Consider the following 23,155-nt stretch of genomic DNA (forward strand, 5'->3'; position numbering starts at 1 on the left):
TGAGAAAAAGTTGTATCGCATTTTGAATCATTAATTTTTTACAATATGAATAATTTATATTATAGTATTCTAGTTATTTTTATTAAACTCTAAAATTATGTAACAACAAATTCCAGTACTAGCGAATGTAGTTTTTTATATGCAGATCATGTAAAACTATTCCTGAAATTGTGTTCGCATGTAAAATACTAACCTGGTAAACTCTATCTATGTACAGACTACAAATTGTAGTTCAGCAAGTAGTGAAGACCACTTATAATCATACACAGCCTGCAGTAGTATATGGACAATATAATCAGACATTGAAGACGCTTAAGAAATGAAGATTTTAGCTTCTATTCTTTAACAAAAAGCACATATGCACATATTTCTAATAGAAATTTTTTATTAACCTTTCATAAACTTATGAATGATTCATTAAAAATCTCAATTATTCATTTCAGATATTATACGTATGGTAATTGCAAAGCACTAACTTCACCATTTATCGACAATATTGCATATTTACTTACCTTCTTTAGATATATATGTAAAGTTATGTTTATGAACAGTAAATAATATGTGATAAACTAATATTTAGTGTAATTTTAATAGCGTTATTTATTCAAATAGAATGATTCTATTTTAAATACCAAAAAGGTTGATCGCTTAACTTTACACAGAGAATTGTTTTCTGTAATAAAAGTTTATTTAATAAGCGTACAAAGCTTTCTCTTGGTAGTGACCTTTTATTGTAAATATTCTATATATAAAATAAAACAATAATAATAATTTACAGTAACGGTAAGTTTACCTATCTGCTTTTATTTGCTAGGTTTATTTTTATTATCTAGTTTTCCTACAATTAATTCAAGATTAATTATTAGGAAAGAAGGAAAAAATAAAAACAGCTTTTTAGGATTTCCAAAATTTCCTTATGAAAAAAAGAGGAATGTCTGTCAATGCTAATGGATGATATAAATGAATGTATATATATATATATATATTATATATATATAACACTTTTATACAACTCTGTAGAACTATCGCTAATGAACGACATATATGTATTAGGTTGACCTAAAGTTTCTTTCCTTTTATAAAGAAATAATACGCAATAATACAGTATGCATGACATTTTTTGTTTTATATTATTTTATTGAGAACAAAATGCTATTCTATTCATAGAACAAAATTCTATTGAAACAAAATGAATCATATATAATTCAAAAAAATAATATAAAACAAAAAATGTTGTAGATCTATTATTTCCTTATAAAACGAAAAAAACTTTTGGATCAACCTAATATAATATCTAATATGATAATACGTCTCTTCGGCATTTATAAATCAACTTGACTAAAAACTCGTATAGCACTATGATACAGTACTTAAATAGGCACGTTCAGTATAAGTACTAGTTCTATTCCAGTCTCCTATTAATAAACGATACTTATTCATTATTAAAAACTATATTTCGTTCAACACAATCTATATTTATTTATGAATATATATAATATATATTTTTTTCCATTTTTTCACCAAAGAAAACTACAAAATTTTTATTTAAGGCCAATTATTTTGTTCAGGAACTAGAGTGCCAGATTATTAAATAAAACAGCTTCAGCATAAAACCGATCACTGTTAATACATATATAGTGCGCTGTTGGAAAGAAGTCCTGCGGCACGGCACAGAGTCAAGAGAGGGTACATACTGTTCTCTATCGCTCACTGTCACGCGTTGCTATATTGTTTTATTTATTCATGTGACACTTTCCACCAATATGCATTCTTTATGATTGTGTTGAATCTATCCTTCAGCGGGATTTCTTTCTAACAGTGCACAGTATGTAAGTATATATGTAATTATATAAATCTCTCATACACAGGGTGTTTTGTCTAACGCGACATCAACAACTCTTCGGCCACTTGCTGTCACGTAACAAAAGAAATTATGAACCAAAATTTATCAGTATCCAGTATACTACAAATAACCATAATCAATTTTAAAAATAGTTTATTTTCATAGTGAAATTAAGATCATTACATTATAGGGGACCTTAGAATGAATTAAAAAAACATATTATATTATGTTTTATTAAGAAATTTTGTAATAAATTGAAAAGAATTAATTTCAATTTCAATTTTAACTTTACGAAAACAAATTTTGGTTCAAAATTTTCCTCCTTTACATAGCTGCAAATAGTTTAAAACTTGAGCATCGTATTAGTTGTTACCACTCTGTATAAACAAAAGTTACCCCATTCTCAAAGGCATTATTTTATGGTATAATAATCGTTTGGCATGTTGACTTATACAATTCAATTCTCGTGCTCATCAGGATGGTCTGTCTTAATATGATGCGTGAATGTATATTGCGTGGTGAATCGTTTCTTACAATAAGGGCACTGATATGGCATCAGAGGATGTGCAGATCTTAAATGTGCAACAGCTAGTTCCCGTAAAACAAATGGAGACTGACATACTCCGCACCGATACCTAGTATTATAAATATTACAGATATTAATACTTTATAAATCTTTCTAAATTTTAATATAAATTTAAATCTTACCCGCCAGTTGTCCTGATTAGAGTTCGTTTAACAGGAGGTGGTGTGCTTTCCTCGTTTATTTCTACTTTTGGTTCAATAGGAGGAACCGAATATTCCAATGATGTTTCAGGTGTTAATTTTGGCATAGTTTTTTCTTCTTCTGATTCCTCCTTTAAATCTTGTTTTCGCACCTATATGAATAATAGAAAGATGAATTTTCAAATATGGTGATAGCCTAAAAATTAGTAAAAAGAATTTTGTATCAGTTACTTACCGTTGTATGTGAACTTTCCATATGTACTCTCATATGAGAGTTTTTCGATTGAAAACTACTGAAAGACGCATTGCATTTGGAACATTTATATCTTTTACTGTTACTCAACGATGCAGACTTTTGCGAAGACTTTGAGGATACTCCTTTTTTACCAAGCACAATTTCTGCCGTGCATTGATGAGTTAGCAGAGATACTTCTTTAAAAAATATTTTATTACACTTAGGACAGTGATATGTTTTGTCAACAATGTGCGTTTTCTGATGTACTTTATATGCATTTTTATCTACGAATGATTTGTTACATACTGTGCATATATATACTGATGCAGATTCATTTCGTTTATGAGATACCTATTATTAAAATTAAAAAAAACACATTAAAAGATGCACAAAACAGAGAAAAATATATTTCAAGAATAATAATTACATACCTCGTGTCTAAATAATTGCCACTTTTCCTTGAAAGATTTTTTACATATATGACACATGAAATTTTTACAAGTGAAATTATCCGAATGTGTCTGTAAATGCGTTAACATTGTAGTGTGATCGCTGAACCACTGTAAACAGATACCACATCTTGCCACATTTTTAAATGCATTGGTATTTAATGGAACGTTTCTTTTTAAAGGTGGTTCTTCATGATTAGGAATATCTTCTCTTTCTATCATCTGCAGTTTATAATATTGTAATTTTATTTTTATATTTTCATAATGACCTTTTCGAATAATATACATATAAATATATGTAATAAAACCTCTGAATATGTTCTAGTTCTTGATGCACGAGTTCTAGCTTCTCTTGCCTCCTTAGCTTCCCTTTCGGCATTTAATGCTTCTTCTTGTTCAACGCTAGCCATTACAGGCGACATTGTAGGTTGCTGACTGTGTTCACTCATTCTATGTGCTGCTAGACGTATGAAAAGTCCAAATGATCGTCCGCATATATCACATTTATGTCTTTTTGGTTCATGAGTACGCATGTGATTTGATAACGCACTTTGTTGAGTACAAACCTGTAAAAAGAATGAGGATTTAGAAAATGTAATTGTTAATGTATAATTAATATTTTGTGTAAAGCATACATAAGACTATTTACTTTTCCGCAAGTAGGACATGTAAGTGATTTAGTAGCGTCTGCAAAATGTTCCCTCTTCACTTCTTTTGAAGGTTCTTCACTTTTGAGAACCTTCGCCGATTGTTGATTCGTTAGGTGTAATATTTTTGTTGGTGTGTAATTACTGACCTCATGTAATTGAATATGACTTTGATAAGTTTCCATACTTGGGAAAAATCTATGAAGTGAAGAAGTTAGGTATAACGAAAGCCAGAGGAATTAAAAAAATCAGAATTGCAATGAATGGAAAATATACACAACCTATTGCATAAAGAGCACCATGTATTAGACCCAATTTCATTTATTTGAGTTAAGTGATCACTTAATCTATGTTTCTTCAGCATCTCCCAACTAACAAATTGTCTATCACATTGGTCGCAATCTAGAACACTTCTATCAAAGTCTAATGTTACTTTTAAATGATTAGTAGCTTCATGTTTAGCTAAATCTTCTACCAACTCAAAACAAGCAGAACATTTCCTGCAATTATACTTTCTTGGACAGTGTAACTGCATATGTTTCATTAAACTTTCCTTTGTTCTGCAATGAATAATTACTAATTACAAAACTATACACAAAATACATTGTAATTAGTAAAAACTTACTTATAATAACTATTGCAAGGAGCACACCACCACTTAGAGGATAGCTTTGTTTCTGAATTTAAGTCCTTCCTATCATTCATTGTTAAACTACCCATTAGTACTTGTTCTAAAATACTCGTCCTCTTTTCTTCTTCTTTTACCTGTATTCCTTGTTTTGAGTCATTGCTTTCCTCTTTTAATAAGCTTGTATTTTGTTCCACTATTATATCTAACATATTATATATTTCACTTTCCATGTTGTTTTTATGTGATGGTTCATATACATTAACACCTATTCCCAATATTGGTTCTGTAGTCATTTCTTTGATCTCTACTTCACATGGCAATTCAGGTAATGATTCAATGCAACTATTTTGATGGTCTTGACTAATATCTATTGGCATTGATGGACTTTCAACTGGCAGTGAAACTGGCAAAGGTACTAATGGTGGTGGTGCTCTAGCCTTTTCTCTCCATAGTTGGGCCTAAGAATCACGATGTTGTTTATTTAAAAAAAAAATACAAACAATTACACAATATGAATTAATCTGAAAAGAAAATGAAATATACCTGACAGGGATCAGGAGAATTTTTCATTGCTTCTAAATAAATCTGAACAGATTCAATGTTCTTATAAGCTAACAGCTTCAAGTGCATGCTTTTGTAAACGCTCAGACAGTATTCTCTAAACTCATAAACGTCGTCCAACCTGGCGGCACAGAACTGACATATTTGCTTTGGCAGTGGATCGGTTTTGTACACTAGAACTGGCAGGCAAGCACGTAACTTTTGTGCCACTTTACGCTGTACACCTTCGTTACCAAAAATCGACAGCATTTCGTTTTTCTCCTCTGAGCATAATCTACAAGCATTCTCCCACTTGTTAGGCACAGCCATTGTAAACAATTTGGTAGTGAACCGTTGCACTCTACGACGATCTCTTAATCTTAATCTCCACGATGATATGATTAACGTTAACGTGACGATAATCACACCACGATACGTATGTGTTTATTTTCCGTAGTTATATTCACGTTAGTATATGTGATCGCAAAATACGATCAGCTTCACGATTTAGGTTAGCCAACAGCCCATACCGAACGCAGGAGTCCAGCCACGAAATTGTGATCAAACAAAGCATGCATCTTTTTCTCAGTCACGTTGTACATGCCACCCAGATGCTTCAACGGGTGATACTCGTTCTGGGAACTCGAAATTTTTCTTTTATCATTCTACTTTCACCTTGTGCCGTTTTGACCGTTCGGAAACTTAGCCTTTCAAGTGTAAAGATTCAAGAGAACCGGTTCTCATGCGTAACCGCTTATGTGCATGGATATTGCTTAATACCGTCGTCTATCATATGCACCTTCCAACTAAGTATCTCCGGTTCTCTGGCATTTTTCTTACCCCCGTACGACAACACCTTATGTAGTTTTATGTAGTCACTAGTCACTGTGTTTTGATAACTGCTGCTCCAAAAGCCATCTCTCAGAATTTTAGGCATTATCGCTTCATGATACGATTCGTTGTTGCATTGGTGATTATTTTTATTTTATTTATATTCATCGTGATCGATTCCAAAAAACAGTATCGTTGGAACTTAAACGATTGTAATAAAATTGTAAATAAAAATAATAAATCGTAGATTTGATGAATATATTCGATTTTAATGGCGTGGAGAAGATCATTGATCGTCGAGTAAGAATCATAGACAGGTAACAAAAAACGCGGTCAATTTAAATTTACGGTTGTTCATTCCTTTTCTGGAAACCTATTTTTAATTCTACAATGGCACATTTAGAATTTTTCATGACCACGAAATGATTTTTATATGAATAAATAAATAAATAAATAAATAATCGTTTATTTTATATGGTCGTCTCTACGTTCTAAAGTATCTTTAAGTTTAGTGTTAATGATATAACTTATTGTTAGATAAATATGGTAAAAGAATATGAGTTGAATTCTGAATACTTCGATGGGAAGAATGTTGGCTTTGTATTTAGTAATATTATATATGAATAATCGATTATTCTCAACAATTATTCGAGAATCAAAGAAAAACATAGCATAAATTTTAAATATTTAAAAATCTGAAAAATAACATACAACTAAATTAGATAAAATCATACATAAAATTCGTTTATAAATTTTTCTTGCAGGCTACTTATTTTCATTACTATATCGCAAAATAATTGCAATTCTATATTTGACTAAGATAACGGTATTTCCTGAGAATTTGGGGTGGGAAATTGTAGTTAAATGAGTAGGTGAATTATGCAATATTTTGTTGAACATTAATTTATTGTATAAATTTACATATTTCAACATAAATATATATGAATATCACTCATATCTGGCTTTGCCAATATGTTTTACAATATAACAGATTTTATAATTGAATTTCTTGAATTTTTTTGATCTGTTTACAAAAATATGAAACAAAAAGAAGTTGGAAAGCAAGGAACATAATAAGTATAGACTTTCTTATGAAAGTATTGCACGATTTAAAAAATTGTGTAACTAAAATTATATCTTAAAATATTTACAAAATGTAATAATGCTTAATAAGTTGTTCCATTGAACAATTGAAAATATTTTTGTAGAAGATAATGTACACGCTATCAAATATTAATTTGATTGTACAATTGCTTAAATAAAAAATTCTGTTCAAAGAAATGCATTACATCTCTATAAAATATACAATCTTTCAATATACTATTCTAAAACATTTATATTAATAATAATATGTGAATATTACGAAAATTAAAGTATAAACATTTCTCCTTATATAATTAGAATGAAATGTTTTCAATTGAAAAATTATTTTTTCATTCTTACATTATATAAATAACAAATGCGTGTCATTTAAATTATGGAATATTCACATTATGTATGCATATTAAATAATTAAATAATACATAGATGCCTTTTAAAAGGGAATAACAAATGTCATTTCATCACACAACGAGCATTGATTATAAAATTCTCGTTTGTATAGATATACTTGGTTTCTTGTTGCTTATTTCTTTAATCAGTAGATCAATAATAGTGTACAATATTTCGTATATGTTTATTTAGTTAATTTGTTTCGCATCTAAATAGAAGTAAAATAGCATAAGGAGGCGGTGACAATGCGGTAGCAATTACATAGCAAATATATATATATATATCTAATATATGTATAGAAATACATTATAAAATAAAAATGGCAACTCTAATAAATGTCTCATAAATGAATTGTGTGTTTCACAAACTGTTTAAAGACTTACATCTTCTTGAAATTTTTGTGTTTACATATAGAAAAATAATTTTACAGGAAGTTTTCTTGTCAGTTTAATTACATATGAATCAATGAATCACATGCGTGAAAATTATAACTCCATTAGTAAAATAAAATTTAAGAGATAGTGAAGTTCGATTTTTATTACAAACCTAAATAGTGTACACTTAATAATCAATACAGCAATATTAAGTCTTAAGAAAGATATGGCAATAATATTCACACACATGATACATGTACAAATGCACTCTGTGTTTTCATTCTCTCGTTCGTATATATTAAATTTTTAAATATAATAATTAACGTTTTCAAATATACTAGTAGTTAATATTTCCTGATGTTTGCAGTTTAAAAATCACCACAGTTTACTTATAGACGTTTATTTTTAGTTCTCAAAATTATAAGAAAAGGAAGATTTATTGACATGAATATGTACAATCAACTAAAAGCTTCATCGGATATATTATGTATATTGTACTTTTCATAAACTGATGTGTAAATTTAAAGAAAATAAGAAATTTTTGCTTGTGTATATATATATATAAGATATATCACTATATCGATCATCCTCTAAAATTTCATTAATGTTAGGATAGTGGGCATACATTAGTATACATGATAAACAAAGAACAAACAACTCTTTTTCGAAACCGTTGAAAAAATAATGTTTCAATAAAATATTATGTTACACTGTACATATTTTTCTACAGATATTAATATTCAGCTAGGCACCAGCCTGGCGTATCTTTTGATAACTATTCACAACCGAATGAGGAGACAAGTTAGAAGCTTAATTAATAAAAATCAAATATTCATTCGAATATCACTATATAATACATGTCCTACGTTACTTAATTCTTGATGTACAGCTTGTAACGATAAGATTGTATAGAATTGATTTTATAGAATTAGATCACTCCTTTTAAGAGAATCATGGTCTCCCAATTTATTGTATTTAAAAAAATAACAAAGAATAAAGATGTTCAGATATTTTTCCATCTTTCTTCTTTAAAAAGTTGTCTCATTACATTATTTAATGCGTATATTACTACTACCTTGCAGCTGGCATTTTTTCAAGAAAATCTTGTTCAATCACTGCTTCCAGTTGTGTAACATTCAACGGTGCCTGTGTATCACTCGATCTGCGACTCAGTGTCGTAAAAAAATAATGCAGATCTTGCAATGAACGAATGTTATTCGACGTTAGAAGTAGTTCACCGGGTATAGCTTTCACAGTGTTTGCTTCCTGTTTATACTGAAATAAAGCAGATATTTCACATAAAATCATGAATGATTTTCGAACAATGCAAGAAACACCCGTTCAGTAATTTGTTCTGTTATTTATAACTGTAAAATAAGAAGTATAATATAATGCCAGCATATATATTATACATATTTTTATAAATATATCCTAATCTTATCTTTTATTTCTTCTTGCTTCATAGAAATGGAAATGGAAACCTCTAAATTAAACTTGGATTAAAAGTACAAATAAATATTACCTATGAAATTGTTAAAAAATAATTTACTAGTATGTAGTTTATAATATCAAACATAATGTAAGCACTGAACTATTGAAATAGAGAGTGATTGGCATAGTTACAAAAATAAAATACATATATCTATATATAATTTGCATGATACTAAAATAAGTATTTCATCAGAATTGATGAAAGCAGACCAAAGTAGTGTGCATTCTATTTAGTTAAACCATACTTTTAAAATATTAAGATATAAAAATAATAAAAAAAGTCAGAGACTAATAATAACTAAATAAAAGAAGATTCATAAGTACTTAGATAAGACAAATTTTATTTGGTATAAATAAAATTAGGAAATTATAAATATATAATATTAAATATATAATATTTTCTTTAGTAACAATTAAAATAGATTTTATAATTAAGAGAAATATGTGAGTGAAGTTACATACAGTGTTCATTAAGTACATTTGTAATAAAAGACTGTACTCAGTTTACTGTCAATCAGTTTGAAAGTGACCATGGCAGTGACTGGACTAAGAACAGTTACTTGTTTCATTTTTTATTTTATAGTAGTGATAAATGCCCGTAAGTGTTATACACAATCACGTAAGTGTTTTTTAAATATTTAAAATAAATAGATATATGTCCAAAAAATTTTGTTTAATTGATCAATGTGATGAACTTCATTGATTTATAAATTATTGTTATAATAACATACAAAATCTTTAAAAAAGTTCTATTTAAATGTATCTTTTACTTATATTTTGGTAGTTTATATATACTACTATAATTTAAGACTGGTTTTTTAATTTATTACCCTATCTAAAATATAAAGAATCATTCTTTTGATGAGTTAAAAATTTTTTAATACAATATTTATTTTGAATTACATAAATAAACGGGGAAAAATGACGATATGCTTAATGGTCCATTATATTTTTTCCGCTTTCAATAGACTTCGTTAAAGTTAATTGACTGCAATTAATAGAAATTAAATGATATAAATCACACAGTAAGCTTACTTGAATAATATTTTACTATGAAAACCGAATTAAACTTTTTATCGTATTTATTTGCAATGTATTATAATTACACTGTATTTTGTAGAATATACGGATGATTCCGATTACAAAGATTTAGAATTTTACGAAAATATGCCAGCCAATTACATTGGAAACTTTGACAAAGATCATCTGGATATGATTCAGGATGACTTTTACATTTTGAGCAATTTCGAAGACGCAAATATACAAAACAATGTTTACCCCCACAAAAATGATCTTCAGATTCCGTTTGAAAATAGTGGCGATTCTCTCAAAAAAAGATCATCAGTCGCACAATTGGAGTGGTATAAACCAGAGAAAGTGTATCGATACACGAAACATCGGATTCCTGGATATGACTATGAAGAACTCGATTATATGATCACTAAAAATTTTCAACAATGTGATGAAAGATCCGTTTGGACCCATTGCCTTTGTCAATTTACTTGTACCGAACCGGATATGGTAGATTGTTACACGCCATGTAAAAGTGGATGCGAATGTAAGGAAGAATACGTATTTGACGAAAGAACGCAACAATGTCTATTACCGGAACAGTGTCTTCCAAAAGAAGACAATTTTTATATCACATAATTTGTGTTACAATACAGAAAAAGTGTAATACTTTGCTGTACCTTCAATACACTTTATGTGACACAATGGAATACTGAATATATACTAATTTGAATAAAGTGATGGAAAGGTTTGTAAAATCGAACATAAATTGTTTTTTAAACATACCTTACTGTCCATCAGTTTTGCTATTCTCGTAATGTGTGGTACAAAATCAGAAGATAGATTATTGTTTTCCATGGATCCTACTGCTGAATCCCCTACAAATGCCCATCTATACCTGTACAAAATTTCCAATTTTATGTAATTTCCTTTATAAGAATTATTCTTATAAATATTGTTTGTACTTTTAACTTACATTTGAAATTGAGGAAGCCTGTGTGCAGGTAAAAGCAGTGCTAAATCTAATAATTTAGCAGCTGCAAGTTGCAATTGCAACCAATGGGGATGGCCATGTGCTTGAAGTCCATTACTAGCATTCACAGCCCAAGATGAATCCAAAGCTGAGAGTAGTTTTATATGTGAACTGTATAAAAATTGAAAATATAATATCTTTAGAAAAGATTAATTTAATTAATAAACTTTCAATTAATTTTCTTTACTGGTTCTAGCATATTGCAATCAGAAGCAGAAAAACAAAACAAACACATTTCCCATTGATTATCAACTATCTCCCAATACTACGAAATGTTTCTTGAAGAACTGTAATATTATCTTTTAACGATTTTATGAAAATATTACACTTCTTCCAATAGGTACGAAATATCTAAAATATAGATATGTTTAGAAATTACATTTCGTTTCGTACGTTAATATGCAAGAAGCATTCAAAATTACCTGCCATGACGACTGATGTCCCAACACCAATCAATTTACGGAGGCATCATAAATTCCACCAAATCACGGATACCGAAACAGAGTCAAAAACAATATGACATTAGAGGTATTATTAATGTTAGTAAGGAATAGAACCAAACAGTTTAAGTAGGACATAGTATTATATTAAGCTTAGCGCAAGATTATCAGATTACACAAAATTCTCAGAATTTAAATTTAATTTAAAAAGAAATTGAATACGATTTTAATATCAAATAAATAACAATTGATAATATATATATATATATTTATGTATCTTAAATGTATTAATAAAATGAATTCCGAATAAAATATTATTATATGTACATATTTTTCCTCCTTTTGATAATTCTTGAACGAAATCCATTGAAGTATCATGCACTGAAAGCACCAAAGTCCCAAAAGCAAAATAACTCCCATAATTAAGAATATAAAATGTTATTTTACCTGAATTCTTCACTATCTGTGTTCAGTTCTTGTTCAATGTATAGGAAAACTTGAACAAGTTCGCTAACTATTACCGGCCATAAGGAAGTTGCGTGTTGTGGAGACATTCTAAGAAGTAGCACCCGGAAACAAAGAAACACTTGTGCTTGAATAGATGGAATTACTTGTGGTAGTCGCAAACTGTCCGCAAGTCGTTCTGGTAATAAATAACAATAATAAATAATAATAATAAAGTCAATATTATATGAAATTTATTAACGTTTCAGAGGTAACTCACCTTGAATTTCAGGCATGTATTTGTGATATTGATCCATTTCGCTGCATAGTATCACATATGCTAACCTTTTTAAAAGCTGGGCTTTCTGCTCATATTCTTGCTCTTTCGAAGAGAATATACTGATACTGCTACTTTGAGCCATTGAAACACGATCTACAACGAAGTAAATTTATTTAAAATAAACGCATTAATAATCTATTTATTTGTCATTCTGTTCAGAAAGATAACTACTCATTAAATCTCGGAATGTTGTATTGTCATGCGTCATTAAATTATCTATGATAGTCCTCCAATATGGTAAACATGCTGGTGTCATTTGGAAGAAAGCAGAATCTAGTAGAAGATCCAGCACATCTTTGCGCCATGCTTTCCTTGTATATTGATAACCTGATAAGGAGCTCAGTAATTGAGAACAAGCCGTAAACGAGGCAATATTCTTTGTCCTAAAAGTTTAGTAATTAGTAGAACACAATATGTCCTAAAACGATATTAATCAATTAGATAGGATAGAATCTTACGAATGATTTTTAAGATATGGCGTAATATTATACATGAGATTGGTTAACAGCGTCACTACACGTTCTTTTTCTTGGGAACCATAACTAACATCCAACAAGGGTGCTACTATTTCTGCTAATACTGCTTGAGCTTGGATACTATATGCTGCATTAGGTGGTGTGCCGGGTGTTACTGCAAAAAACATTTTTGTTAGTTTCTCTGTCAAGTCAGGATTAGAATGCTGAGGCATATTGCTCTAATATGGAAAAAATAACAAACAAACAATAAGGATTACGGTTACTAATATAAAATGGAAAATAAAGTTTTTCTAAAAGAAAAGCATATTACGCACCAGCACCACTTTTGCCTTCTTTACCTTCCGATGATCCTTCAGCAACTTCAAATGCGTCTTCCCTTACTGCTAAATTTCTTCTTAACCAGGTTGTTTGTTCTAAACATGCTCCAGCTATTTGCGAACATGACTCAACCAACTAAAATATGGTTAAATCAAAAATGTAGAGATAAAAATTTGTTAATTAAAAGAAAATCTAAAGAAAGTACCTTTGCAGACACATCTTGCAGATCTCTAATATCCTTCTTTTCTTGCATAGGGGGACATTTCTGTACATATTCATTTAAGATCGCCAATAATAGAAATTGAGCAGGTGCCGTTAAAGATAGGCCGTCTTTGAGTAGACCAAGTAAAGATGCCCAAGATTCAATTAGAGATTGAGACGTATTACTTTGCATATAAACATAGAGCAGTTCCAATACAGAAACTTCTAACGAAAAATCTTGCTTCACACCGTGAATCGGTGGCTGATTCTTTACAACTTGATGAACAGTCTGAACCAAAGTATCGATAGGCATCACACGGATTGCGCTTACTAAATCAACCATAACTTGTTGATTTGAACAAGCTTCTGGAAGCACCTAATTAAGTAAATAAAGAGACATATGTATATTATACATGTTATATGATATGAAAAGTTATATTATATAAGCCTGGTAATATAATTACCTTCTTAGAACCAGAAGGCTGCCGCCTCTCGTGCCAGGCAACAGCAATGGCGGCCAAAAAGTTTACACCATGATGAAAAGATATGGGAGACAAGAGTTCTAGTAGTTGATGCTTCACTATTCTTGGACTTCCTACTACGCAACTGGCTTGATCACTATATTTTGGTTTAAAAAAGATTCATTAGTATAATATATACTTTTAGACACTTCAAATAAAAAGAAAAAAGAAACAAAAAAAAGTTAAGGATAAGACAAACTTGTCCTTGGTTGCTAACACTGCTTGCCAAAGAGTGGAGAGAGATGCAATTATTCTTGGCAGGTGACTTAAAGCAGTTCTTCGAGCATGCTGCTGTAATTCACTAACTCCATTTTTATCTTTTGATGTAGTAAGCTCCTATAAAATAGAAATATATACATACATACATATATTTTTTATTATAATATTTTTGAAAACGTATATTCTTTATAATCTTACTGGAGAAAGTGGGCTCGGCATAAACACGTGAATAAGATTATTGAATATTTGGCTTGGATTTGCTCCAGGTATTCCCGTCTGAATAGTGCCACTCAAAGGCTGATTAAATGAGAAGCCTATTTGTTGCGACGTATCCAATAAACAATAATGAAGTAAAAACGTTAAAGCTTCTAGATGTGTCACTGTATAATCCGCAGGAAGACAACACTCCAGTGTGCTTATATCTTGTAACTTTGTCGCCGTTGTTGTTTCTTCGTTGATATAATACGACGCTAAGTTTTCGATGTTGCAACATAATTGGTGGATAACTGACGTAACTATAGATGTTAACGAAGATCCCATGAAGGGAAGACTGGAAGTAACGAGAGTTGTCCAGTGTTGGTGTAAATGTCTCATGTGATCCTATAAAAAAAATTAGATTTTATAGAAAAAATAAATGAAGAAAACCATTGAAATAATATTTTGTAAGTGTGAGAGTATTAAAAGTTCACATTTACCAATTGTAAAGCACTTAATATGCTAGCAAGGAACATTGGTTGTTGTGGAATTGATGTACCAACTAAATACTTTAAGCTACTTCCCATAATGTTAGGAACAGTCTTTGTTGGAGTACTCGGTGTTGGTGTAGTTGGTGGGCATATTTCTTCACCTTTCTGATTACCACATTGATGTTCTAACATGATTAAAGCTAATAATAACCTTCAATTACAAAAAATATTTATTAATATAACGCGAAACGTACGATTCTTTGTATTTTTAAATATGTACCTTAATAGTTGTATTTGAAAAGCCTCTGTATGATCGCTTGCTCTGTATTTGCATTTACTTGTATCATTGTCTATGACTGGATCATTGAATGAAATGATTTCTTCTGTAAACGTAAATACCTCCTCATTTTCCTTATGAGCATTTTTCATATTCATCACGCTAGATACAAGACAATGTAATGCAACTTTTTGTACTTTACATTTAGTAAGTAAATCGATTATATAACAACTAAAACCTTTCCCTGAATCACGAACGATAGGAATTAATTCAGAGAATATAAGTGTCAATAGTTCTGCACTTGCAAGTTGTACCTAATGACAAAAAAATTTTAATCAATACTTAATTTAAACCATAATAAAAATTTAAACCATATTTCATGAATACTATTACCTGCCGATTTCCTGAAATTTCTTCGTGCGTAAGTCTCATCTGTCCTAAATTAGGATAATAGCTCCTAGCAAAATAAAGGCACACACTAATTAAAACTTCTAAATACATGCTACTTCTATAAGCTGCTATGAATTCTGTATTTGCTATGTCTCCATGAAAATTCCTCCCAAATACACTTTTCCTGTGTCTAGCTAGTAAATTTAACAATGTTGTGTTTTTTGTCGCATTGGTTACGCCAGTTGTTGCAGCACAACATAGAAACATTCTAGTGTTCGTTAACAGCTCGTTGCGAAGTGTACGTAATGCGTAAAGCGTTCTAGTCGAATCGTAGACCCCACAGTAAAGCAGCATATGTGAATGAAGATTGTGTACTCCGATTCCAAAATTGCGACCCGTTTTCGAGTTTTGATATGAGGTCTCATCAGTCTGTAAATATATTGTTGAGCTGCTACAAACATGATATATAACTTAACTCTTTAATATAAAAAGAAGATGGACCACTTACACTTTTAGATGGTTCAACAACATCGCAAATATGCATTACTTTATCAAGCACTTCATTTAAGATTTCTTCAACTATACTATTCCCACTAGAGTTACTAAAATATTCTTCTGCAGTTGTACTAATATCCAAGTCTGCTTCTTCGTCATCCATCGTCCAACTAGGTACTTCGACGCTTGCTTCAAAACTTCCAACATCGTGAACATCATAATTCGTCGCAAATTCGTTTGTGCTATGATATTTGCCCTTAATGATAGTCCCTGCTACTTCCCTAGAACTACCTGGCATTATTATGGACTCTTTCTTCTGCTTTGTTTGCTTATTGGTGATTTCAGGGCTGCTAGAATCGAAACTATTAGTAATGGAATCCAAAGATGAGCCAACCTCTCCATTCAGTTTCTTAAACCCATTTTTTTCTTTCGCCTTTAAGCTGGAATTTGCTGATTCATAGAAACTTTCGTCTAAGCTAGCGGTCGAACCTTTGTCGAAATCTATCTTTTTGAATCTTGTTGCATTCTTTAACAACTCTGTTGTTAAGTTTACCTTTTTCACACTAGGCAACAAATCGTCCTCTGTCAGAGAGTCATTAGAATTCTCATTGCAGTTGAGCGACAAAGGATTCACAAAAACAGAGATCTTTCTATTACCAGATATGCTAGGAGGTACTTCTAGTTCTTTCATATATTGATTTTTTTCGGTTACGTACTGATTACAATTATCACCGGCGGCCAATGTCGTTACGGCAAATATTCTTTTCACTTTCACAGGGTTTATGGCCTTTTTCTTCTTTTTACCTTTACGCCATTTCTTATCTTCATCTACGCTATCACTAACGTGGTATATCACATTACCGTCTACTGAACTGATCGCGTAAATTTTTGCTGCACCTTCTGTGTCATCTTGTATCTCAGACTTTTCTTCTATGGGATCGTTTTTCGTCAAAACAGTATTGCTATGCTGTATACTAACATGCAGCACGCTCATACGACAGGTAGATGGATCTAAGAGTATTATCAATAACGGGTCTACTACCCGTGAAACATCACCTCGCATTAAGGAGTGCAGAAGCCATGATTGAGCATGAAGCTTTAGAGGAGAGTTGTCTGCGAGCTGTAGATTATCCAGTATTTTTAACAATGATCTGTAGAACAATTTACATTAATAATACGTGAGATAGAAGATTATTAAAAAATGTATTAAAAATAATATAACGTACCGATCGAAAGATTTCATGCAACCACGCAATCTAGGGTTCGTTTCAATTTCACGTCCGAGATGCCATAATGTGGCAAACCTATTGAACGCTTCTATTCTTTTCTCTATATTTTCTGACGTGAGTGCTAGTCCAATTACATCCTCTACAGCATCACAGGAATTGTGTAAAGCATGATGCAGTTCGTGCAACAATTCAACACATCGCATTCTGTATTTATGTGCAGGTAATTCGCCAAGATGATGCCATAAGGATTGTGCTAGTACCTTAATAAATATACTTATTTTAGATCTCAAGCAGTCCTTATCCTAAGTTTAAATAGATATAAAAATTATTTAAAGAAGTATATGAATACCTGAAATACGTTAGTATATTGCATCAAGTAAGTTATATGCCATTGTTTCAATAATGGCACCATAATTACAGCTGTAACTCCCTCCCCGCTTTTTGGATAGGTCTCAATGTCGTTATGTGCTTTTAACAAAGCTACTAAATCTAACAAAGTAGCAATACTGGTTAACTGTAAAGCAGGTTGTTTTCCCAACCAACAAGTACAAACTACTAAAACTTTCAACCAATCTGGAAGAATAATATTTCCTTTCGGTTCTTCCTCTACAAGTAGTCCATCACCAGGAAGAAAATACTTAGGAAATGTAGATAGTTCAACAAACAAGCTGGAGGCCATTTTCATAGCGTCATCCCATTCTGCTTGTGAAATAGAATCAATATACAGATGAAGAATGTCTAACTGTTTGGTATCTTCCATTACAGAAATATCTTGGCTGAAGAAACCAGAATCCTCCATATTTAATCTAGAATTTAATAAAAGTTCTAGATATCGCATTCTCTCGTCGAAACTCTCCCTTGGACACGGTATCATCAAATTATCGAACATATTTTGAACCGTTCTCTCTTTAGTTAATACTCTATTACTAACTAATTTCACGTAAAAAGTCTCATACTGTCTTAAACATTTTTCTAACATCGAATGTTGCGCTTGAAACGCAGGAGACGGTCCTCTACCCAAGGATCCTGTGGAGCCCATAGGACTACTTTTACTTGACTGTTTCAAAGTAGTCAACTGATCCTTAGATGGAGAATTAATGGTACCCGTTTCTATGTATTCGGTCTTTATATCGTCCATACTTTTATTTCTTGGCAAACCTTTGGATTCTGCATCCACGACTACCGAAATATTGGTACTTGGTTCTGGTAAAGAGTCGCTTAATTTTGAGGTACTTTTACTAGATTTCTTTTTCGACTTTTTATCGGATCGTTTGGTGGCACCTCCCGAGTTTGCTCTTCTTCTAGGGCTGGGACTTTTCTCGGAAAATGAACCGCTAGTTGTGTCCGGTTTATTCAATTTACTATCGGATTGGCTCTTTTCCAAAGGAATTGCGGTTAAGGAGTTATCATTGACTGTTGTGGTAGTACTCGTAGTTGTATCCAATTTCGTATCCAATTCGTTCTTCTCCGTGTGATTTGAAACCACCGTTGGTTGTACTTTTGTCAGAATTTTCGCGCACAATCGAAGACTTCTCGAGATCTCCATAGGAGATAAAAGATCGATGTGGTACAAAAGTTTACTAATGATCTCGTAGAATAAGCCAGGCAGATGCTCAGAAGGAGTGTCTATAAATGCATCCAATGACACAGTATCGAGCAGGAATTCAGTCAATATACACACTTCCAAGAAATTCGGCATTCCACAACCTACAGACCTCACGGCAATGTCTTCTGTTTCTTGTTTACTTTTTGCTCGACCTTGACAAGCCTTTTCAAACAGATGGCCACAATGTATCCATACGTAAGATGGTTCTAATGTTGAAAATAACAAGTTTGCTGATTTTACTACTTCGTTCGTTTTTGGTACTCTGTTTGATTGACCGCAAGCGTTATAAAATGTCCTATGAATAAAAAAATGAAAGTTTTTATATTATTGAAGAGATTATTTTGCTATATTAGTTTTGAATATGTTGTTTTACCTAAAAACTTCAAATAAAATATCATCCAAAATTACTGGACCAATATCTGCCTTTTCTAATAAAGAAACCAGTATTCTATATGGCTTTAAATCTTGTGGACTTTCCTCACAAACAACTTTTAACAATGATTTTATTGCTTCAATTAGCATTTCCTTCGAGTACATATCAAAATAAGTAGGTGTATTTTCCGTGTTTTCTAAAACTTTAGTTTCCATTCTTCTCTTCAAAATAGATGTGCTTACTTCAGTACCCAAAAGCCATGCAAACAATCGTCTGTGATATATACACATAAATTAATTTTATAAAATGTCCCATTAAATATATTTTATGTACATTCTTTTATCTTTTTACTTTACCTATTCAAACTCATGTCTCTCCTCAATATAGTGACCAGAGCAGCTGTGACTAGTGATACCATGTGCTCATGTGTTAATTGACTATTATGTACAGGAAAACCAACTAACAACAAATCCAAAGCACTCCTTTGTACTAACACAGAACTGTCTTGTACTCCAGCGCAAAGAGCAGTAACCTAATTCATTAATATTAATAAATATTCGTGTATAAATCAGTCATTAAAATACAAACGATATTCGATCTCTTGTAATAATTGTTATTTTTACCATAATATTAGTATCTGTGCCCATGATGTACTTTTGTTCTTCCATTGGCAGTTTTTTGTTGAAGTGAGCTAATACAAAAGATATAGCAGGTAATCGGATTCCAGAATTTGAAGCTAAACAATCCCACAAACATGCATAAAAATGTTCTGGACCTACTCCCTCACACACTTTCTCAAGCAAGGAGTTGGTTCTAAAGAAACAAATTTATAAAGTTTAAGAGAATATTTTAGTTCTTATCTTATGATTCACATTGTTTTTATTTTATTATTACCTATCAAAGTGATCAGACCCATCTTCTAAACCAAGTAAAACACCACTTAAAAATCCACTTAACCCAGGCCTTAATCTCTCTCCAAGAGGTACAAAATGAGTTTCATATACTGTCAACAAAGATGGTCTTACATTCATAGCAGCATGACCCAACAAAGGAAATAGACCTATAATGAAGTTCAAATTAATGAACACAAATTAATAAATAAATTTAAATTATGCAATTGGAAGGATTAATTGTTTAATATCAATCTTACCAGCACTATATATAAATAGTTCATGACTCAGTCTATTAGTGCCCATACACTTGAAAATAATGTCATAGGTTTCTAGAGCTTTTAAATGAACACCGGATGGCAAAGCAGGATGCATACATTGTGCTAATCTTTTAGATATCTTAATTCTTCTAGGAATAACTGGAAACTTCATATGACTTAATAACACTTTGTTTAATTTTCCAAGTGCAGAAATTAAATCTGCCCATTCGCTCGTATATTCAAAGCTCTTTAGAGCTTTATCAACAGCTGACACATAGCTGTATAAAATATAACATTCTTTAATTTGCATAGAAGATTAAAATTCAATGCTATATTTAATTACATATGAACAAATATTCTTTTAGTAAATATTAACATAATTAGAAAAATGTCATTATATTTGCTTTTTTGTATAGTTTTATATTAATAGACTGGAATATACATAAACAATCAGGTGAAACACTTTACTTACACTCTATATTTAGAGTCTTTCATGAGTTCAAACTCCTCCAAGGCTATAGAACCCATTGTTACAATGTTTTATTGTAATTTACAATAAAAATAGACGACTATGTATCACATATACTTGATCCTTCTTACATTATTCCAGTACTGATTGGTATCACAAGTGATTCATAAGAGGCAATTGCCATTAAAAAATGCTCTTATCATGCAGCACATTGTGTTTAGATAAGAGTGTATCCCTCTGCCTAAAAAAGAAATCAGGTAACCTCTAGACAAATATGTTGATCACAACCTACAATATCAACCCCGCGCGTTTCTTAGAATAACTAAGTTCTCTCAGACACAGTTGCGTTTTTACTCTGATAAAAATAAATCGCAACGTGTGGTTATCGACTGGTTCAACGATTTGTCGTGGCTTTGTGGTTTTGTTAAAAACAGATTGTTTTATCAGTATTACCAAGAGTAACTGTATTAATCGTTCCGTGTAACATATGATCGACAAGTGTTATATTATTTTCGACAAAAATGATATAAAATAATATTTCTTTCTTAACGTTCCGAGAAATATGTATACTACGCGAGTGTAGAGGGAAATTGTACGCAGAAGAAAAAATTTGAACAGGAACGACATAACATTGTTTCTTTCATGTTCATGCTTTGTTTGCTTACGATTGCCCGTATCGATGATCCTATCCGTCCAACATATGTATATAGTTAAAATTGAAAAATACTTTTCAATATTGATTTAAAAATAAATGAAGGATTGAAAAGATACAATGTAAACACACTTGTTATTGTCACTTAATATGTACTTCTGAAATTACTCGTGCGCCATAATTTCATACCATCTATGTACGTATTTAGTTTTCGTTCGAAAATATTTTAAAGGAACGATTAACAATCGTCCCGTTAATTTGAAGTTAATTTGATACTGTTTACGTAAACGGGTACAAAATGAGATTCAAAAAGTTAGTAACGTCCATCGTATCATTTGTAGATAGGTCTGACGAACAGCTCACCTTCTGATGTTGACATTTTGAATTTGCATATGTCGTTAAGGGTGAAGGTGAAAAGTATCGAATAATCGCGCACGTTTTGTTGATCACGAATGCGATCATCAAGAGACGATATTAAAAGAGAAATCAAGGAAGATGTAGGAAATTCAGTTGGAAAATCCTGAAAATGGATCACCGCAGTTTTTGTGATAGGCTTCCGTCAAACGAGCTTTTCCATCATTTCGTGTACACGTACGATGTAGACTGTGTGAAGTTGGTTGTACTGAACTATACATATAACGAAGCACAAAGAATTCAAGCGTACGTCACCGCGTGTATCGATGCCACTTATTGCATTTTTTCGTTTGTGTACGTCGCTGGCCACGTACACAAACAAGATTGTAACGTGCGTGATGTATAACCTGTGCCATGCGTACACAGTAACAGTATGTACCTTGCTAATTGACCGGAATTCTGTCTTCTTAACTGACCGTTGCTATCCCCACATTTTTTCGAAGTAACATCTATGAAGTAGAATTTCAGCTTTTCAGACTTTAAAAGCTTGATATCTGAAATCAAATATCATTGTTTTACTATCTCTTTATACATGCAGGCAGAATTTTTAGTATAGTCTTTTTCTTATTAATTAATATTCTTTTGTTTGTGTACGTCGCTGGCCACGTACACAACAAGATTGTATCGCGCGTGATCGACGTGATGCATAGCAATACTTTGCTAATTGGCCGGAATTCTGCCTTTTTAACTGGCTGTTATTATCCCCACATTTTTTCGAAGTATCTCTGCGAAGTGGAATTCCAGCTTTTCTCAAAACCCTTAAAATCTAAGTATCTGAAGTCAGGTATTACTATTTCATTATCTTGTTCATCTTGCCGGTTTTTTTGGTATAGACTTCACAGATAATAACTCGCTTTCACTAGTTTTTATTCAATGCCGTGGTAATTATGATTATTGAATTCTTATTTATTGTATTGTCAACGTAATTTTTTACACGGTTCGCGTATGTCCTATGCATCACCATTTAATTCTAAAATTGCAATACAATATTTTATGTAAATAGTTATATAGTTATTTATGATGTCTTTTTTCTGTCAGAATACCTCAAATGAAGGAATTCCGAATTATAAGCTTTTAGTATAAATATTCTTTTATACATACTTACCAGTTTATTTTATTAACCGATATAGATAATACAATATGTTTAGCGTGT

At 31.3% G+C, this 23,155-nt stretch overlaps 3 protein-coding genes across 11 annotated transcripts; 1 reads left to right on the forward strand and 2 right to left on the reverse strand.

Moving 5' to 3' along the window:
* Positions 1–1,009: 1,009 nt before the first annotated feature.
* Positions 1,010–6,191, reverse strand: LOC138185073 (zinc finger protein 54). Its single transcript, XM_069123703.1, has 9 exons — positions 5,075–6,191; positions 4,526–4,989; positions 4,182–4,460; positions 3,903–4,098; positions 3,562–3,819; positions 3,236–3,475; positions 2,805–3,155; positions 2,552–2,721; positions 1,010–2,478 (listed from the first exon to the last, which is right to left on the reverse strand). The coding sequence occupies exons 1-9, from the start codon at positions 5,399–5,401 to the stop codon at positions 2,301–2,303; spliced, it is 2,463 nt and encodes an 820-aa protein (XP_068979804.1). The 5' UTR covers positions 5,402–6,191; the 3' UTR covers positions 1,010–2,300.
* A 610-nt stretch (positions 6,192–6,801) lies between these two features.
* LOC138185067 (protein DOP1 homolog) lies at positions 6,802–22,310 on the reverse strand. 8 transcript variants are annotated; one of them, XM_069123692.1, is made up of 27 exons: positions 21,721–21,943; positions 20,940–21,177; positions 20,468–20,745; positions 20,212–20,377; positions 19,941–20,130; positions 19,674–19,849; positions 19,318–19,590; positions 17,688–19,239; positions 17,336–17,598; positions 16,123–17,260; positions 15,618–16,043; positions 15,228–15,538; positions 14,957–15,158; positions 14,460–14,861; positions 14,260–14,378; positions 13,986–14,139; positions 13,526–13,897; positions 13,317–13,455; positions 12,985–13,156; positions 12,698–12,909; positions 12,467–12,619; positions 12,190–12,385; positions 11,725–11,736; positions 11,246–11,413; positions 11,056–11,167; positions 8,843–9,042; positions 6,802–7,601 (listed from the first exon to the last, which is right to left on the reverse strand). In XM_069123692.1, the coding sequence occupies exons 2-27, from the start codon at positions 20,993–20,995 to the stop codon at positions 7,586–7,588; spliced, it is 7,458 nt and encodes a 2,485-aa protein (XP_068979793.1). In that variant the 5' UTR covers positions 20,996–21,177; positions 21,721–21,943; the 3' UTR covers positions 6,802–7,585. The 8 variants fall into 8 exon arrangements, with proteins under 8 accessions (XP_068979793.1, XP_068979794.1, XP_068979788.1 ...); XM_069123693.1 differs by having other exon boundaries at positions 13,341–13,455; positions 14,242–14,378; XM_069123687.1 differs by lacking the exon at positions 21,721–21,943 and adding an exon at positions 21,952–22,310 and having other exon boundaries at positions 6,803–7,601; positions 14,242–14,378.
* On the forward strand, positions 9,367–11,038 carry LOC138185090 (uncharacterized). 2 transcript variants are annotated; one of them, XM_069123736.1, is made up of 2 exons: positions 9,367–9,877; positions 10,379–11,038. In XM_069123736.1, the coding sequence occupies exons 1-2, from the start codon at positions 9,790–9,792 to the stop codon at positions 10,906–10,908; spliced, it is 618 nt and encodes a 205-aa protein (XP_068979837.1). In that variant the 5' UTR covers positions 9,367–9,789; the 3' UTR covers positions 10,909–11,038. The 2 variants fall into 2 exon arrangements, with proteins under 2 accessions (XP_068979837.1, XP_068979838.1); XM_069123737.1 differs by having other exon boundaries at positions 9,367–9,856.
* Positions 22,311–23,155: the final 845 nt, after the last annotated feature.

The sequence above is a fragment of the Bombus flavifrons genome, chromosome 11, assembly GCF_040668555.2.
Source record: "Bombus flavifrons isolate JBK064 chromosome 11, iyBomFlav1_principal, whole genome shotgun sequence".
NCBI lineage: Eukaryota > Metazoa > Arthropoda > Insecta > Hymenoptera > Apidae > Bombus > Bombus flavifrons.

What these genes read in the sequence shown, in the direction of transcription:
- LOC138185090 (XM_069123736.1), top strand. Translation starts at nt 9,790, where the DNA reads ATGGCAGTGACTGGACTAAGAACAGTTACTTGTTTCATTTTTTATTTT. An exon ending in TAAGTGTTATACACAATCAC is followed by an intron (nt 9,878 to 10,378) that starts GTAAGTGTTTTT and finishes TGTATTTTGTAG; the next exon opens with AATATACGGATGATTCCGAT.
- LOC138185073 (XM_069123703.1), bottom strand. Translation starts at nt 5,401, where the DNA reads ATGGCTGTGCCTAACAAGTGGGAGAATGCTTGTAGATTATGCTCAGAG. An exon ending in GGCAATTATTTAGACACGAG is followed by an intron (nt 3,156 to 3,235) that starts GTATGTAATTAT and finishes TTTTAATAATAG; the next exon opens with GTATCTCATAAACGAAATGA. An exon ending in TGGAAAGTTCACATACAACG is followed by an intron (nt 2,722 to 2,804) that starts GTAAGTAACTGA and finishes TTATTCATATAG; the next exon opens with GTGCGAAAACAAGATTTAAA.
- LOC138185067 (XM_069123687.1), bottom strand. Translation starts at nt 20,995, where the DNA reads ATGGGTTCTATAGCCTTGGAGGAGTTTGAACTCATGAAAGACTCTAAA. An exon ending in AAAGACTCTAAATATAGAGT is followed by an intron (nt 20,746 to 20,939) that starts GTAAGTAAAGTG and finishes TATTTTATACAG; the next exon opens with CTATGTGTCAGCTGTTGATA. An exon ending in ACTATTTATATATAGTGCTG is followed by an intron (nt 20,378 to 20,467) that starts GTAAGATTGATA and finishes ACTTCATTATAG; the next exon opens with GTCTATTTCCTTTGTTGGGT.